At 62.9% G+C, this 15,705-nt stretch overlaps 3 protein-coding genes across 11 annotated transcripts in view; all 3 read right to left on the bottom strand.

Annotated features, from left to right (window-relative positions):
* Positions 1–68: 68 nt before the first annotated feature.
* Positions 69–7,035, bottom strand: SYP (synaptophysin). Its single transcript, XM_019478746.2, has 7 exons — positions 6,929–7,035; positions 5,710–5,775; positions 4,018–4,139; positions 2,871–3,069; positions 1,892–2,083; positions 786–1,049; positions 69–549 (listed from the first exon to the last, which is right to left on the bottom strand). Exons 1-6 carry the CDS (start codon positions 6,944–6,946, stop codon positions 789–791), a joined length of 858 nt encoding a protein of 285 aa, XP_019334291.1. The 5' UTR covers positions 6,947–7,035; the 3' UTR covers positions 69–549; positions 786–788.
* Positions 7,036–7,446: 411 nt separating this feature from the next.
* Positions 7,447–12,348, bottom strand: RENBP (renin binding protein). Of its 3 annotated transcripts, none has more exons than XM_019478743.1 (10): positions 12,030–12,348; positions 11,483–11,616; positions 11,050–11,125; positions 10,790–10,962; positions 10,014–10,244; positions 9,200–9,281; positions 8,817–8,992; positions 8,147–8,278; positions 7,976–8,063; positions 7,447–7,893 (listed from the first exon to the last, which is right to left on the bottom strand). In XM_019478743.1, exons 1-10 carry the CDS (start codon positions 12,331–12,333, stop codon positions 7,823–7,825), a joined length of 1,467 nt encoding a protein of 488 aa, XP_019334288.1. In that variant the 5' UTR covers positions 12,334–12,348; the 3' UTR covers positions 7,447–7,822. The 3 variants fall into 3 exon arrangements, with proteins under 3 accessions (XP_019334288.1, XP_019334289.1, XP_019334290.1); XM_019478744.2 differs by having other exon boundaries at positions 11,483–11,558; positions 12,030–12,258; XM_019478745.1 differs by lacking the exons at positions 11,483–11,616; positions 12,030–12,348 and adding an exon at positions 11,311–11,476.
* A 480-nt stretch (positions 12,349–12,828) lies between these two features.
* HCFC1 (host cell factor C1) overlaps positions 12,829–15,705 on the bottom strand; it is an 87,197-nt gene continuing 84,320 nt past the window's right edge. For all 7 annotated transcript variants that reach the window (XM_059733012.1, XM_059733007.1, XM_059733010.1 and 4 more), the window contains 3 exons: positions 15,239–15,569; positions 14,582–14,645; positions 12,829–13,512 (listed from right to left, as the gene is read on the bottom strand). In XM_059733012.1, coding sequence (XP_059588995.1) covers positions 13,473–13,512; positions 14,582–14,645; positions 15,239–15,569 — 435 coding nt within the window. In that variant the 3' untranslated portion in view covers positions 12,829–13,472. The remainder of the gene's footprint in view (positions 13,513–14,581; positions 14,646–15,238; positions 15,570–15,705) is intronic.

The following is a 15,705-nucleotide window of genomic DNA, read 5'->3' as shown; positions in this document are numbered from 1 at the left end:
CCGGCCCGCTTCCTCCACGCCCCACCCCCGCGCCCGCCCGCGCCCCACAGAGCAGGCGGCTCCTCGGATCCTTTCTCCCCTCTTCTTTATTCGACAGTTTTTATTCCTTTCCTCGCTCCCCTTTTCCCCTGTCTTTTTTGGTCGATACATGTCAAGGGGGCCAGGGGTCAGCCGGGGGGGGGGGGAACTTAATAATTACGTCATGATCTCCCCTACCTCATGCCCCCTGCGGGGGTGATACTGGGGTGGGGGGTTATTGGGAGGGAGGGGCCACAAACCCAAAGTCACAGTCACGGCACAAAACAGACACGGAGAAATAGAGAGCTAGGGGGTGCGGGGCGCCAGGGTTCCATCATCCCTCCCCTGCGTGCCCCACGTGTGGGCGTCTCCCCCCCGCCCCCACACTCCCGAAGGCCTGGGGGGGTACAGAAGGTTGGGGGGCCTGGGGGCAGTTGTGAGGGTCCCGATCCAGCCCCAGGCCCCCCAGGGCTGCGGGGGGGGGGGGGGGGGCAGCGGCACATCTCGACGCCCCCTGCTGGGGCTGGAGACCTGGGGAGAGAAACATGGTGATGGCAATGGTAGCCCCGCCTTTTTACCCTGTCCCATCCCCCTTCCTCCTCCAACCTGCCCTGGCCACACCTCCTTTTCCCCTGACCCCACCCCAGCCCAGCCCCTCTGTGCACTTGCCCCTAGTTACATCTGCTCTCACAGGCCCTGCCCCTGCTGAACCCACCCCATGGCCACACCCTCTCCCCCAGGCCCTGGCCACAGTGGGAGTCACTCACCAGCTACATCTGGTTGGCGAAGGCTGTTGGGGCAGCGGGGGCACCATAGGCATCAGGAGCACCGTAGTCTGGCTGGTAGCCGCCACCCGGAGCACCGTAGGGGTCAGGAACACCATAGGGGTCAGGGGCACCATAGGCCTCAGGCGCTGCCTGCTTCTCAGGGGGACCAGGTGGGGCACGGGCGAACGGTGCTCCCCAGCCTGTCTCTTTGAACACGAACCACACATTGCCTGTCCACAGCACAAGATTCAGGAAGCCAAACACCTGCCAAGGGTCAGAGGGCAGTGCTGGGAGTCAAAGGGCAGCACCAGGGACACCTTATGGGCCACTGAGCATCACAGGAGGAAGCACAGGAGTCAAAGGGCAACATGGCAGGTCATCAGGGCACCATGAAGGTCAAATGGCACCACCGGGGTCATCTGGGGTACCACCAGGGGTCAATGGGTACCACTGGCAGTACCCCAAGGGCCATTGGGCTCAAAGCAGACTATGGGGGGGTGTCATTGGGGCACTGCTGGGGTACCCCAAAAGTTAGGCATCACTGGGGTCACTGTGAGGGTCAGAGCACCACTAGGGTTGTCAGGGGCACTGACAGTCAGAAGGTACTGCTGGGGGTATGCCAAGGGGCACCTTAGGTGACAGAGGTCACCACAGGACTCAAAAGTCAATACTGGGGTAATCAGGGTCACTGCAGGGGGCAAAGAGCATCATCAGGGGTACTAGCACCGGGATTTTCAGGTTCCAACAGGGGGCAAAGTGGACCCCAGGGATAGAGGGTCACTGCAGAGACCACCTCAGGGATCACAGGGCATCACAACAGTTAGGGTTGCAGGGCCCCAGGAGATCAAGGGACACCTGAGGGGTCATGGCAGGGGTCACAGGGTATTGCAGGGCTTACAAGATCATTGCAGGGGTCCCAATCCTATGGAAGGTCCTACTTCTGGGGGCTCCCAAGGGGTGTCTGTTCCTAGGGGGCCTAATTTGGAGGGGGAAGAGGACCAATCCTGAGAGGACCTGATTCTGTGGCTTTGCTCAGGGTCCCCATCCTGGTGGACATCTCAGAGAAGACCCAATCTTGAGAGTCCTGATTCTGGGGGTTCTCTTACCACAGAGGTGTTGAGGCCAGAGGTTACAGGTGCCTGCAGGAGGTGGCAGACAACTTCCTTACGCTGGCAGGTCTTGGCCCCCTCCAGTACTTGGCTCCACTCTGTCGCTGCCTTCACATCGGCCAGGCCCTTGGCCCAGGCACATGAGCTCACCAGCCACAGGAAGGCAAAGGTGCCCGTCACCACCAGGTCCTGGCCGGGTCAGGGGGAGGGTCAGGGATGCCCATGGCTTCCCCTCCAACCCTCCATACCCCCCCTCCCCCGCAGATTCCCCAGTATCCTTCAGGGCACACCCAGCCCCTTATAAAACCTGACAGGCCACCAGAATTACCTTCAGCACACTCCCCCCCTCACCCAGAATCCTCTAGGGCCCTCCAGCCCCTGCATAAGACCCCAGCCACGCCAAAGGCACTCCAGTCCTCCCAGAATCCCCCAAAGCCCCCATAATCCTCCACAGTCCTCCCAGCCCCCACTGAAACCCACAGGCTCTGGAGCCCCCTCCAGCCCCTGCCCCCACCCCAATCATTCCAATCCCCAAAACTCCCCAACTATTCCAGGCATCCCTCACTCTCCCATGACCCCTCCCATGGCCCCCCCATAACAACACCCAGGCCCTGCCCTACCTATTGACCCTCCTCGAGGCCCCATCCACCATGCTGAGGCCCCACCCTTTCCTCTATGACCCCCTTCTCTGTTGCCCAGGCCCCAGGCTTCACCCCTTACCCCCATTGCCCTCCCAAAATGCCCCACCCTCAATGTTCCTGACTCCCTCCCTTCCAGCCACAGCCCCACCCCTCTCTAGCTGCACCCCCAATGCCTCTGGCCCCTCCAGGGTTCCACTGCCCCACCCCCTCCATCTCTGACTCCACCCCTTTCTCCTGGCTCCATCCCCTCCTGCAGCCTTACTTCCAATGTCCCCGGCTCTGTCCCTTTCCCCATGGCCCCACCCCTCTCCTGCCCCCCAAGCCTTGTCACTCACAATAACCGGGCCCTTGTTGCCCTGGCGATACTTGTCCTGCAGGAAGAGGTAGACGAGAGTGGCACCCAGGGCATAGAGGAAGGCAAAGACAGCAACGGTGACGAAGAATTCAGCAGAGGATGAGTAGTCGCCCACCAGGAAAACCTTCTCTGGCTCCCCCCCCTGGCAATTCGGTACCCGAAAGTACACCTGGTGAAGCCTGCAGGGAGTGTATAGCAACTGTATGGACTGGGAGAGGGCCATATATGGCCCCTATGGACCAGGGTAGGCCCTATAGTGCCCATATGCCCCATTTGGCACCTGGAAGGAGCAGTACAGCATCCATACAGACTGGGGGGACAAGACCTAAAGTGCCCATATAGACAAGGAGCAGGCCATATACTACCCGTATGGATGAGGGAAAGGCCCTATAATGCCTGTATGGACCAGCTGGGCACAGAGACACCTGTTGCAGTTTGCTGGAGGTGGAGTCTAGGGCTAGTATCTGTATGAACCAAAGGACACCCCCCTCCCTCATTCCATTTAATGCCCCCGCTGGTCCTTATAGAATATACTGCCATCCTCTGGGCCTTATACCCCATGCACTCCTTCCCCCACACCTCCACCATGGCCATATACAGTATAACAGCTTTCTCCTAGCCTTATACTCTATGTAATGTCCCTACTTGGATCTTATACAGTATTGTAACCTCCCCCTGGGCCTTATAACCCATATAATGCCCTCTCCTAATCCTTACATCACACATGGGGCCTTGTACAATCTAACAGTTTTCCCTGGGCCTTATACACTATATAATGCTCCCTCCCATCCTGGTATCCCATGTAATACCCCCAACCAGGCTTCATACTCCATGCACTGTCTCCTGCCAGTCTTTATACAGTATAATCCCTTCCTCCAGACCTTGTACTCCATGCACTTCCCCTGCCAGGGCTTTATATAGTACAGTGGTCTCCCCTGGGCCTTACACCCTATGCATTGCCCCCACCTGGTCCTTATACCCAAGTAGTGCCCCCACATGGGCTTCATCCAGTATAACACCATCCCCCAGCCTTATATCCCATGTAACATCTCTAGCTGGTCCTTATATTCCATGCCATGCTGCTGGTGGGCCCTGGACAGTTCCACCCTGCCCAGCATGGAGCTGACCTGAAGGGGTAGGCGATGGGGACATCAAGGTTGCTGTGACTGCGGTTTTCGGTACATTCCACGCTCACCCGCAGCTGCCCCGAGTAGCTTCCGCACGTGCCAAAGGCGAAGATGGCGAAGAGCTGGGGGGTGGACAGGGTGAGGGACAGCAGGCAGGGAACCTAGGTGTCTGGTTCCCTACCCCCACCTCGCAGCCCCATTCCTCTCCCAGGGAACCCAGGCATCTGGGCTCCCAGTCTTCACTGCTCTTACCTCCCCCACCCCTCACCCCACTCACCTGCCAGAGATCCCAGCCATTTGGGTGCCTAGCCCCCTCTCCCTTCCCAGGGAGCCCAGGCATCAGGGGTCAAACCGCAGCCCCGCATCCCGCCTCAACCTACCACCAGTTAATCCCCTCTTTGGTAATGGATTAGACCAGGATGACCTAATTTTGTAGCTGCCTAGGGCAGGAGGGGGGGGGGGGGAAGGGGGGAGTGGCATGATGCTCAGGGGGTGGGGCCTGATCTTTGGACATGGTTGGGGGGCAAGGCATGAGAAGGGCAGCTGGAATAGTTCCAGAGGCATTAAGGGTAAATGGGGAATTAGAAGATTCCTCCAGTGGGTTAGCCCGTCCCAGATGCCTGGGTCCCCAGGGGCAGCTCCTCTCCCCTGACACCTGGGACCCCTGGGAGCACATGCAACACACCTGGGAGCACCTGCTCTGGAACACAAGGTCACAGCTGGGGGGGGGGGGGGTCTGCAACTGCTCTAGAACAGCCCTAGCAGTCAGGGGAGGGAGGCAATCTAGCGCTGCTCTAGAACCAGTTTAGGAGAAGGGTGGGACTAGGACTGGGGGGTCTAGCTCTAAAGAGATGTAAACCTGGGGGGTCTACAACCAAGGGGTCTACAATCGGGTCCTCTAGATCCAGAGGGCAGAACTGGGGGGGACTGTAGAACTGGGGGGGGGGGCTCTAGAACCAGGGGGCAGAACTTGTGGTGTTCTAAGACTGGGAGGGGGCAGACCCAGGGCTCTTGAACCACAGGGGATCTAGAACAGAGGGGATCTAGAACATGCCTGCAGATGACTTGGAGAACTGGGGGGAAAATGGGCAGGAGGGGAGAGAGCATGAATGCCCTTGGAGGCTGGGGGGGCATGGCAACTTCCTGCTGGCAGCAGCAGTGCTGTCGGTGGCAGGACCATGGCAGTCACGAGCGGTGAGCTCCTGCAGGCGGCCATGGTGCTGTCAGAGGCGAGGGGGAGGGGTGGCAAGCAGTGACCACCCACAGGCACCAGGCAGCAGTGTTGGCAGCACTTTTTGCAGAGGGTGCAGTCCCTATCTCAGGGGGTGCACGTGCACCCGTATACACCCCCTATGTGTCGCCAATGGGAGAGAGCGTGTCACTGGGAACTGAGCTGGGGGGGGAATGGACGGGGTTTGGGGGGTCAGGTCCAAAGCCTAGAACCAGCCCCCAGGAGCAGAGGGGGGGAGGTCTAGAACCTGGTTCTGGATAAGGGCAGAAGGTTCTAAAAGAGCTGGAACTGGGAGAGGTGGGGTTCCCCCACCATAGATCCATCTGTCTCTTCTCCCCCCCCCCCCCCCCGCCCTCTAATCTGTGTTAATCCTCCCAGACTCTGGAGTGGGGGAGGGTTGTGGGGACGAGGCCAGAGGAGGGGCGGGGTATCCCTTTGGCCGGCCCCCGGCTGTCACTCACCCATTCCAGCAGTTTCACGAAGCCCAGAGGTTCCTTGATGACCCGAAACTGCCCCCCAGCCACCAGCTGTGGGGGATGGAGTGGGGGGGGGGGGTGAGGTGAGGAACCCGGCTGTCCGGGTTCCCCGCCCTCCTGCTCTGACCACTAGCCCCCACTCCCCTCCCAGAGAAACCAGGCTTCCGGTCTCCCAGCCCTGCCCTGCTTCCACCCTGTAGCCCCCGCCTCCCCTCCACTCCCAGGGAACCCAGGCGTCCGGGACCCGTGGTTTCTTCCCGTGTGGAGCAAAACACAGCCAGGCTCCCCCCTCCCCCACCCCAGCAGGGATACGGACGCACACACGCAACACTAGAAATGGTGACACGCGTGTCCCCACGCACACGGACGTAGCCCTGGGCGCGCATCTGCCGCCCTGCCCCGCATCGCACACGCAACACACCTGGGAGCACCTGCTCTGGCACACATGGAACCCAGGCGTCTGAGCGTGCGCGCGCACACACACACACACACACACACACACACACACGTGACGTCACGCCCAGCCCCCTTCCCCGCCCTAACTCAGTAGCTGATGTCACCCCTTGCACCCACCCCCGATGCTCCCACAACCTCCCCTGCCCCTGGGGGGCTGTACCCCCAATACCCCGCTAGGGGAGGCCCTGCCCCCCTCTGCTCCCCCCACAAATCCCCTTTTCAGTCCTCTCCTCTCTACCTCCGCATGGGGGACACATCCGGGGCTCCCCCTCCCCCCCAGCACTGCAATGCCGCCGCAGAGGAGGGGGAGGGGGGAGAACGGGAGGTAGCATCCAAGGTGGGGGCGCGATGCCCAAGGGTGGGGAATTTACACAGCGGGTGGGGGGAATCTTTGGAGGGCAGGGGAATTAGCTTGCCCGGGAAGATGAGGAGGTGCAATTAGCACAGACGGGCAATTGCATAGGGGGGATCTTTTGTATAAGGATGTCGCACGCATTTAAAGGGCGAGAGGCAGATTTGCAAAGCAGGGGCAAATGCATGCTCGGGGCTGGGGGGGGGGGTGTGATTTGGCAGGAGGCAACGGCAGGATGCACGAAGCGGAGTGTGCGTTTAGAAGGAGCCCTTCTATTGCAAGGGACAGATGCTTGCAAAAGGAGAGGGGGGCAAGGATGTGCAAATGCACACCCCGGGAGGGGGTCATTTGCAAGGTGGGGGGTATTAGTTCCCCCCCAGTCCTGCCAGCGCGTACCTGATTGAGAACTTCCATCGTTGCTGCGGGGACTGAGGCTGGAGCCGCAGCGCTGAGTGCAGGGGTGAATCAGGCGGGAGGGGAGCGCTATAAAGGGAACAGCCACCACTGGCTGGAGGCGGGGAGAATGGGATCCGGAGGGAATGGCCGGGCGTGGCCAGAAGAGCAAACGTCACGGAGCTGGCAGCGACGCCCGCGCCTTCATATTAGGGCAGGGCAAGGACGCTAGGGCACTGCGGCAGAGCCTCAGGGGAAAAGCCGGTTCAAGACGCGACGACGGCAGCCCGGATACCTGGGGTCTCCGTGTGGGAGGACACCTGGGTTCTGTATCACCACTGGTGCCTGCATTGTGTCTCTTCCTCCCCAGTGCTCCAAGCTCTTGGCCGGGAGGCATAAAAACACACCTGTAATCTCAGAGCCCGGGGTCCTTTTTAGCTTGATAAAGGCCATCCCCCACCTGTTCCAGGCAGGCTGCGAGCTCCCCCCCGCACTGCCGCGACCACAGCCAGACACGAATGGACAGGACAGACTCCACATTTATTAGGGGAGGAAGGGCGGAGGACAGAGATCAGCAGGTTCCAAGTGGTGGGGGAGGGGTCAAAGGGGGTCCAGCAGCTGGGGGGAGAAAAGGTGGGGAGAAGCTGGGGGGAACCCAGGCATCCGGGCGGACTCCCAGAGCACCCAGGTGTCGGGGCAGTGGGAGGTCGACCAGATGGGAAGGGCTCGGGGAAGGGAGGATCCAGCAGGTAGGGGATGTCTGGGAGGGGTCCAGCAGGTGTCCCAAGGAACCCAGGCGTCTAGGCGGACTCCCAGAGGACCCAGGTTTCCGGAAAACCCAATATCCCCCACGGGAGGGCGATGTCCCAGAAGCTCAGGTATCCGAGAGGGGAGGCGCTACGGCCCAGCTAAGATCTCGTTCAGAAGCTCTTCGCACATGTACAAGGCTCGAGGCACGTGAAAGCAGCCTGGGGAGAGGAGTTAGTTAGAAGCCCCGCCCCCCACCCGGGGACCCGAGGGAGGGAACCTAGACGTCCGACCCGCCCCTACCTTTGAAGGGCCCCCCCTTGATGGAGAGGGCCAAGCTGCTGTCCCGGTTCAGGTACCCGAACCACTCGCCGTGCTCGGGGTCTGGGAACTGCGGGACAGGCGGACAATGAAGGACCCGGCCCGGGCTCGCCCACCCCTCCCCGCGGGGCCCGGGCTCGGGGCGGGGCTCACCCGCTGGAAGGTAAACTCCGCCACCTGCTCGAAGCGGCGCAGTAGCGCTGGGTCGCGGCGATGAGCGAAGGCGGCGAGAAGCGCGACAAGGGCCTCGGCGTGGGGCCACCACAGCTTCATCGCCCACTCCAGCTGCAGGGAGGGGCTGGCGTCAGTCCCGTGGGAACCCAGGCGTCCGGGCACCCGCGGGGTCTGGGGGAGGGGATCCCCCCGTGCTTTGTGGGGGTGGGCCTCCGACAGCCAGGAGGACACAGGGGCGTCGGAACAGGGTCCTGGGGGGCGTCGGAGCGTCGCGTGGGGGGTATTGGATTGTTGTGAGGCCCATGGGAGCCATTGGGGGGAATCTCGCGGGGCGTTCCCGTGGGGTCGGGGGGAGTCACGTGGGGCTTGTGGGTAGTACTGGGAGGGTCCTGAGCTCCAGGGAGAGAATTCTGGGGGATATTAGGTGTCCATGGGCCACGCGCGGATTGGGGGCCCGTGGGGCATCCGGCATGAGCGGTACCGAGATCACGTGGGGTTCCCGTGGGGCCTCGGTCCCGTGGTGAGTCTCGTGGCCCACGGGATGTGAAAGGTACTGGGTCCTGTAGGGGGTGGCCTGTGGCGCTTTAGGGGCTCCCGTGGGCGTTGGGGGTCATGAGACTTCCATAGAAGGGGTCTGTGTGGGTAGCACCTGCGTGGGGCAGAGCCCGTCGGCGTCGTGGAAGGCCAGTAGCCCTCCGTGGGGCGAGTCCCAGCCAGCATCCAGCGGCCCCAGCATGAAGCCGTCGATGGCCTCGTCCGCCGCCGCCATGTCCCCCCGGGCCCGCGCGTGGAGCAGGAGCATCCAGCCCGCCTCGATCGCGTGCCCTAGAGGGGAGAGGGCGGGGATCAGCAGCAGGACCCGGGCGTCCGGTCTCCCTTCCCTCCACCTCCTTAAGAGCCTGAAGAGAACCCAGGCGTCCGGCAACCGGGCATCACCCCCGCCACTACTCTGGGAGGCCCAGGCGTCCAGGCTGCCCCCGCCACTGCCCCCCACCAAGGAACCCAGGCGTCCAGCCCCAGCCAGCGGCTCACCGGGGTTCTGCAGTCGGCCTAGGCTCCCCGGCAGCTCCAGCCCGTCCTGGGACACGTGCTCCAGCACTGCAGTCCTGCCACGCTGCGGGGTGGGGGTGAGTTTGGGGGAGGTCTCCAGGGGGGTCACGTGTAGGGAATCCCCAGGGGTCACGTGCGGGGATGTTCCCGTGCTGGAGGTCCCGCGGTGGTAAGGTGTGGTCACGTGGGGGGTGTTCCCGGGGCGGGTGTCACGTGAGGCCTCTTCCAGGGGGTCACATTGGGGTGTCCCCCGGGGGGCTCATGATCCCGGTAAGGTCACATGAGAGGGTGCCCCGGTAGGGGTCACGTAGGGGGGGGGGTCTCCAAGTGGGTCACGTGGTGGGAGCGGGGCTCACGTGGCGGGGGGGGGAAATCAGGTTGGTGTGGGGGTCACATAGGGGTCTCCACGGGTGTCGGGGGGTCACACGTGCAGGGGGATCTTGAGTGGGGGGAGACCCCGAGAGTCACGTGGGGGGCATGAGGGGGGCGGGGTGGGGGTCACATGGGTGGAGAGTCCCATGTGGGGGACGGGGTTCGGGCTGCTGGGGAAACAGGTGTGGGGGGGGGGATCAGGGGCTCCAAGGGGTCACACTGCAGTGTCCCAGATGGGGTCACGCGGGCAGAGGGTCCCAAAGAGGTGGGCATTACGCATGGGGGCTGGTCCCTGGGAGGACACGTTAGGGTCACAGAAGGTGCCTCGGGTGGGGGGGGTCCCTAGGAGAAGTCCCGCATGGCAGTGTGTGGTCACGTGGGGCCATGCATGAGTCCCAAGGGCGGTCCCGCGCGGGGGTGCTACCTGCAGGTGCAGGCGCAGGCGCTGGGCCGCCCAGTCCTGCAGGGAGGCGAGGCGGCCGCCGGCCGAGCCGTCAGGGCGGCCGTGGCCGAGCTGCAGCGCCGAGTACAACAGCATCATGGGCACGGCGAGTGCCTGGCGCGGAGGGTCTCCGGGCAGGGGGGGGCGCCCGGGCCCGTTCGGCTCCTCCCGCGCCCACCGCTCCGCCGCCTCCAGCCACTCCCGCGCCGCCGCCTGCGCCGGGCGGGGCGGATAAGGACCCAGGCGTCCGGCAGAGCCCCCAACTCCGCTGGAGAACCCAGACACGGGCTCCCAGCCCCCACTCTCCACCCAAGGAACCGAGGCGTCCGGGATCTCCACCCCCGCAGAAAACCCAGGAGTCCGGGAGGTCCTCCCCCAGAACACCCTAGAGAACCCACGCGTCCGAGCCCCCGTCCCTCCTAGAGAACCCAGACGTCCGGGCTGTGGGCAGTGCGGGAGGGGAGGTCACATGGGGGGGGGGCGAAGGACGGGTCAGAGGGTGACTAGGACAGTAGGACGGTCACGTGGAGGGCGGGGTCTCGCGGAGTCACATGCGGGGGAATCTCGGGGAGGGTAGAGGAAAATGACTTGGAGGAGTAGGGGGTTGTCACGGGGGGCGGGGGCGGGCGTGATGTAGGAGTCGCGGGGGAAACTCTGGGGGTGTCATAAGGAGATGTCACTGGGATACCCCGTGGGGGAGGGGTTCCCCGGGAATGTCACGTTGGGTGTCCTGGGCGTCACGAGGGGAACGACGTCACCTCATAGCACGCGTTCCCGGTGGCGCGGCCAAGCTCGTCGAGCGCGAGCGCGCAGAAGCACTCGCTGAAGACAGAGCGCTGCACCTTGGCCGCGCGTCCGTCTCGGAGCAGCGCGAACGCGGCCTTGGGCACACGCGGGTCCGGACGCGCGCAGCGCAGCAGGAACTCACCCCCTGCGGCAAGGGGAACCCGGGCGTCCGAGCTGGCTCCGGACCCCGCCCCTGAGAACCCAGGCGTCCGAGCCCCGACCCCTCACTCACCGGCCCGCGCTGCTTCTAGTAGCTCCGGGCGCCGAAACCGCGGGACCGAGCGGTAGAGACGGGCGTAGACCCAGACCTTTGGGGGGGTCAGACTTGCGGGGGTGACCCAAGCGTCCGACCCCCCCCTACTCCAACCCCCGGGGGACCCAGGAATCCGGGCTCCCCCCTTCCTCAGCCCAAGAGGGTACCCAGGCGTCTTGGACTCCAGCTCCCCACTGAGGGCCCGAAGGGAACCCAGGCGTCCTAGACCCCCAAATTCACCTTCCCCCAAGTGCCAGGGGGGAATCCCGGTAGCCGAACGCACAGACCCCTCCTCCCGCTCGCTGTCCGAAGTAACCCAGCCGTTCCGACTCCAGCTCCCCCTCCCATTCCAGGAGGGAACCCAAGCATCCGAGCCCCCGCCCCCGCAGGGGACCCAGGCATCCTAACTCACCTGCCGACCCTGCATCCAGACGTACTTGGTCTCGTCATAGACGGTCCCGTCGCGGCTCAGACAAGAAAAGAACCCGCTGGGGGCAGGGTGGGTGGTCAGCGCTCGGACACCTGGGTTGAAAGTCCCCTCGGGCGCTGGAGGGGAGTTGGGAGTCTCTAGGACTCCTAGGCTCCTTCCCAGCCTGGAAGGAGGGTTGCGGGGGGTGGATCTCGGACGCCTGGGTTCCTTCCCATGCTAGTGGGAGTCTCCAGTACACTTGGGTTCCTTCTGGTGCTGGGGGTGGGGCGGAGGGGATCCGGGAGCCTGGGTTTCCTCCCGCGCTTAAGGGGGCGGGGAGTAGGACTCCAGGACCTCTGGGTTCCTTCCTGCGCTAGGGCTTGGGAGTCCCGGACGCCTGGGTTCTTTCCCGAATTTGGGAGAAGGATCCCGAACGCCGGGGTCGGCTCCTGCACTGGACCTTAGAGGGCTGAGCGGGGTCTCGGCCTCCTGGCTCCCCTGTTGCGCTGGGGACAAGGTCCGAACCAGCTGCCTGACTCCTGACACCCACCCGTGCTCGGGGTCGTGCGAATGACGGATCCAGAAGTCAATGACAGTATCGAGTTCGCAGGAGACCCGGTCCCGCCAGGCCTCGAGCAGCTCCCGCGACTCAGCGTCCAGAGGGGGCAGCGCAGCTGGAGCGGGGCCCGAACCCGATCTGGACCCAGCGCTCGAACCCGCCGCCGCCGCCTCCATCGTGGTCTCTGCGTGGAGCCGTCACGCGGGGAGGGGGCGTGGTTAGATCCAGACCAGACCACGCCTCGGGTAGCTACGCCTCCTTGAACACCAGGGGACCCGGGGCGGGAGCTGCTCATGTCAAGCCAAACCACGCCCCCTCGTGAGTTTATGCCCCCATAGGCGAGACCAGCCCTGCAGGAGGGGTCAGTCACGCCAAGCCACATCCCTATGTAGCTAGCCACCACCCCCGCCCAGCCACGCCTCCAGGGACTGAAGAGGGAGATTGGGGACCTGCGGGTGTGGGAACGCAGGGGGCAGAGTAATGTGGGGGGTGGGGAGAGCGGGAAGAACCCGGGTCCCAGCAGAGGGTTTTTGAGGTGCCAGGAACTAGGGGTCTAGTACCTGGGAGGGGCTTGGGGGGGTAAAGGGGCGGGGCCGAAGGGGCCAGCACCGGGCGGTTCCAAGTCACGCGTGGCAGGTCCAGTGACGCAGCCTCGAAGAAGCCGGGGGAGGTCGGGGCTGCACGGGTCCCGCCCCAGCTCAGCCCCTTCCTGCCGCATGGGTCCTCCCCCTCTGCCCACCAGTCCCGGACTGGTGTGTCCCTCCCCCGCCGATCGGACTCTCGCTTCCTCTTTTTGTTTACTTCAAAAAAATGTCTTTAATTGTTCAAAATAGCACAAAAACGACAGATACGACGGCACGGGGAGGGGGCAGGGCCTGTCCCGGGAGGGGAGGAGGTCGAGGCCTGAGGACAGGGCGTCCACAGCGAAATACACTATAATACAAAACGGGGGTTGGACCGAAAGGGGGCGGAGCCAAGTAGGGAGCCCCCGCCCCTACCCCTTACAGACCTTAATTTTTTTTCCTTTAATTTTTTTTTCCTAAAAAAAAGGGGGTTTTATACAAAAAATGTGTCTGAGGGAGAAAGGGGGGCACCCCCCAGAATGACAACGGGAGCAGGGTCCAAGCTTAGACCCCACCCTCAAATCACAGCCTCCTCAGGTGGCAGGCAAATAAGAACCCCAGCTTGGATGTGGGGGGACTTGTCATGGCAATATCTCTGCCCCCCCCCCCAGTCTGTACAAAGGAAGGGGGACCCCAAGGTGGGGGAGGGGAGTACAAAAGAACTTAATTCCAGCCAGCCCACCCACTGAAAAGCCTCTCCCCAGCCCATTCTGGGAGGTGTAGCTCTTGTTGCCCTCCATGGAGCAGAGGGGTGGGTTCCATCCTTTGAGCCAGTGCTGTGAGCTGCCTGGGGTGGTGTTGTAGGGGTCCTTCACTGCCCCTCGGCCTTGGGCTTCTTTGGAGCAGATTTCCTGGGGGGTGGAAGAAGAGGGGTTGCCATGAGTGTAGGGGAACTCACTTCCACAGCCTCCAGTGGAAGATTCCCCTCAGAGCCCTGCCACCCCAAGTTCTCCCTTAACAGAATGCAGCACCTGCCCAGACCCTTGGGTTGCCCCCTGCAGAGGAAATCCCAACCCTCAACCCTGCCTCTCCCCCCAAAGATTCCCCCCAGCAGAGTGCACAGGGCACCCACTCCCATCCATCCACCCCTCCGAGAGAAAGATTCCCTTCAGCACAGTGACAGGGAGCAGGCTCCCCCAACAAAGGTTCTCCCTGTAACACTCCCCCAAAAGCTCCCAACAGCAGTGGAGCAGAAAGACCTGCCCCACCATACAAGAAAGTTCTCCCCAGAACCCTGTCCCCAAAGATTCCCACCCTCAGTGCAGCACAGAGCCCTGTCCTTCCTCCAACAGGTTCTCCCCAGAACCGTGCCAAGAGCTGACCCGAGCAGGGTTTGGGTCCCAGGGCAAATCAGCATATGCGGGGCTCTGCCCCCACTCCAATCCGGGCCCAGAAGAAGCTGCCGCTGCCGGCATCCGTGTGGGGGAGAGGGGCTAGTGAGTGGCTGGATGTAGAGCCACTGCCCAGCAGGGCTCTGCACTGCTGCTGCTCTGCCCCACTCTGTGGGGCCTGGGGCGGTTGCCCTGATTCGTCTTAGTCCCCCCCCAGAGAAAGGTTGCCCTCAGCAGAGTGTATGGGGCACCTGCTCCCTCACAAAGCCTTTTCGCTTCCTGTAAATAAAGGTTAGGTAAATAAACCCTAACCTTCCCCCCCAGACAAAGGTTCCCCTCAGTACAGAGTGCAATGGGGAACCCTGCCCTCACTCCCCTCAGGACAGTGCAACAGGGAATCTGGTCTCCCACCACAGAAAAAGTATCCTCCTAAAACCCTGTCCTCCAACCCCAAGGAAAAGGTTCCCTGAGCAGAGTGCAACAAGCAATCATGTTCCTACACAGCTCCTGCCCCCCCATGCAATGGACACCATAGTCTTCTGCTGTGGGGGGGGGGGGTTCCTAGTGCCCTCCCCTCAAGAATACTCACATGTCGGGGGAGGAGAGTGGGCGTTTGCCTGCTGGCTTGGCCATGGAGCCATCCTTGCTGGACTCTGCAACCAACAGACAGGACCCATAAGAGAACCTAGGCATCCAGGTTCCTCAGCTCCCTCCCCACCCCTCCAACTCACAAGCTCCCCAGAGAGAATCCAGGTGTCTGAGCAGCCCCCTCCCCATGGAGACAGAACCCAGGCATCTCTTAAGTCACCTACCTGCTCCATCAGAGGATGGGACACAGGTGTCTGAGTGGGAAAACGGGCAGTCCCTGGCATACCTGCTCCTTCCCAACCTCAGCTGCAACCCTCCTGCCATGTGAGCAACCTCCTCCCCAGGCGCCTAGAAGCTGTCTGCTTCCCAACTCCTAGGAAACTCAGGTGACCAGGTGAGTGTGTGCAGCTCTGGGCAAACCTGTCCCCCCACTAGCCCCCTTGACATCTGGGCAACCCCCTCCCTACCCCAACCTGGGTTCTGTAGCGGGGAAAGAGGTGGCCCTGGTGTACCTGCCACCATTCTGGCACAGAACCCAGGCATACAGGCGGGCAAAGATGCAACCCCTGATATGCCTGCTCCCTCCACAGCTCTCCTGGCAACCGCCCTTGTTTCCCACTCCTTCCCCACAGAATCCAGGTGTCCAGGGTGGGCTCACCTTGGAGCCACCGCACCTGGGTGGCGGGGCCATAGCCCTTATCATTGCGGGCAGCGATACGGAAGATAATGGCCGGCTTGGTGGTGTAGTCAATATGGGCACTGGACAGGCTGCCTGACTGCACCAGGCATGAGGGGCTTGGCCCACAGTAGACCCTCATGAAGGCCAGCTGGGCTGGCCCTGGCCCTGCCCCGCCAGCTGGGCCTGGCCCTGCCCCCTTGGGCTCAGGCCCTGCCCCTGCACTCTGGATGGCCAGGTACACCGAGTACTCGATGATCTTGCCGGATGTCACTGAGGGGGGCTCCCAGGTCAGGTGTGCTCCATCTGGGCTCTGCAGGAGGAGGGGGGGGAGTTAGAAGGGAGGCAGGCGGGGATTTGGGGGGGCAACCCCCAATCCCCACCCCTCAATAGGGCCTCATTGGGTGCAGACACACAGCACTGAACCTGGGATAATGCCATAGGGAAAG

Source organism: Alligator mississippiensis, chromosome 8, assembly GCF_030867095.1.
Source record: "Alligator mississippiensis isolate rAllMis1 chromosome 8, rAllMis1, whole genome shotgun sequence".
NCBI classification, from domain to species: Eukaryota; Metazoa; Chordata; order Crocodylia; family Alligatoridae; genus Alligator; species Alligator mississippiensis.
This window is presented reverse-complemented; position numbering and strand designations above follow the sequence as displayed.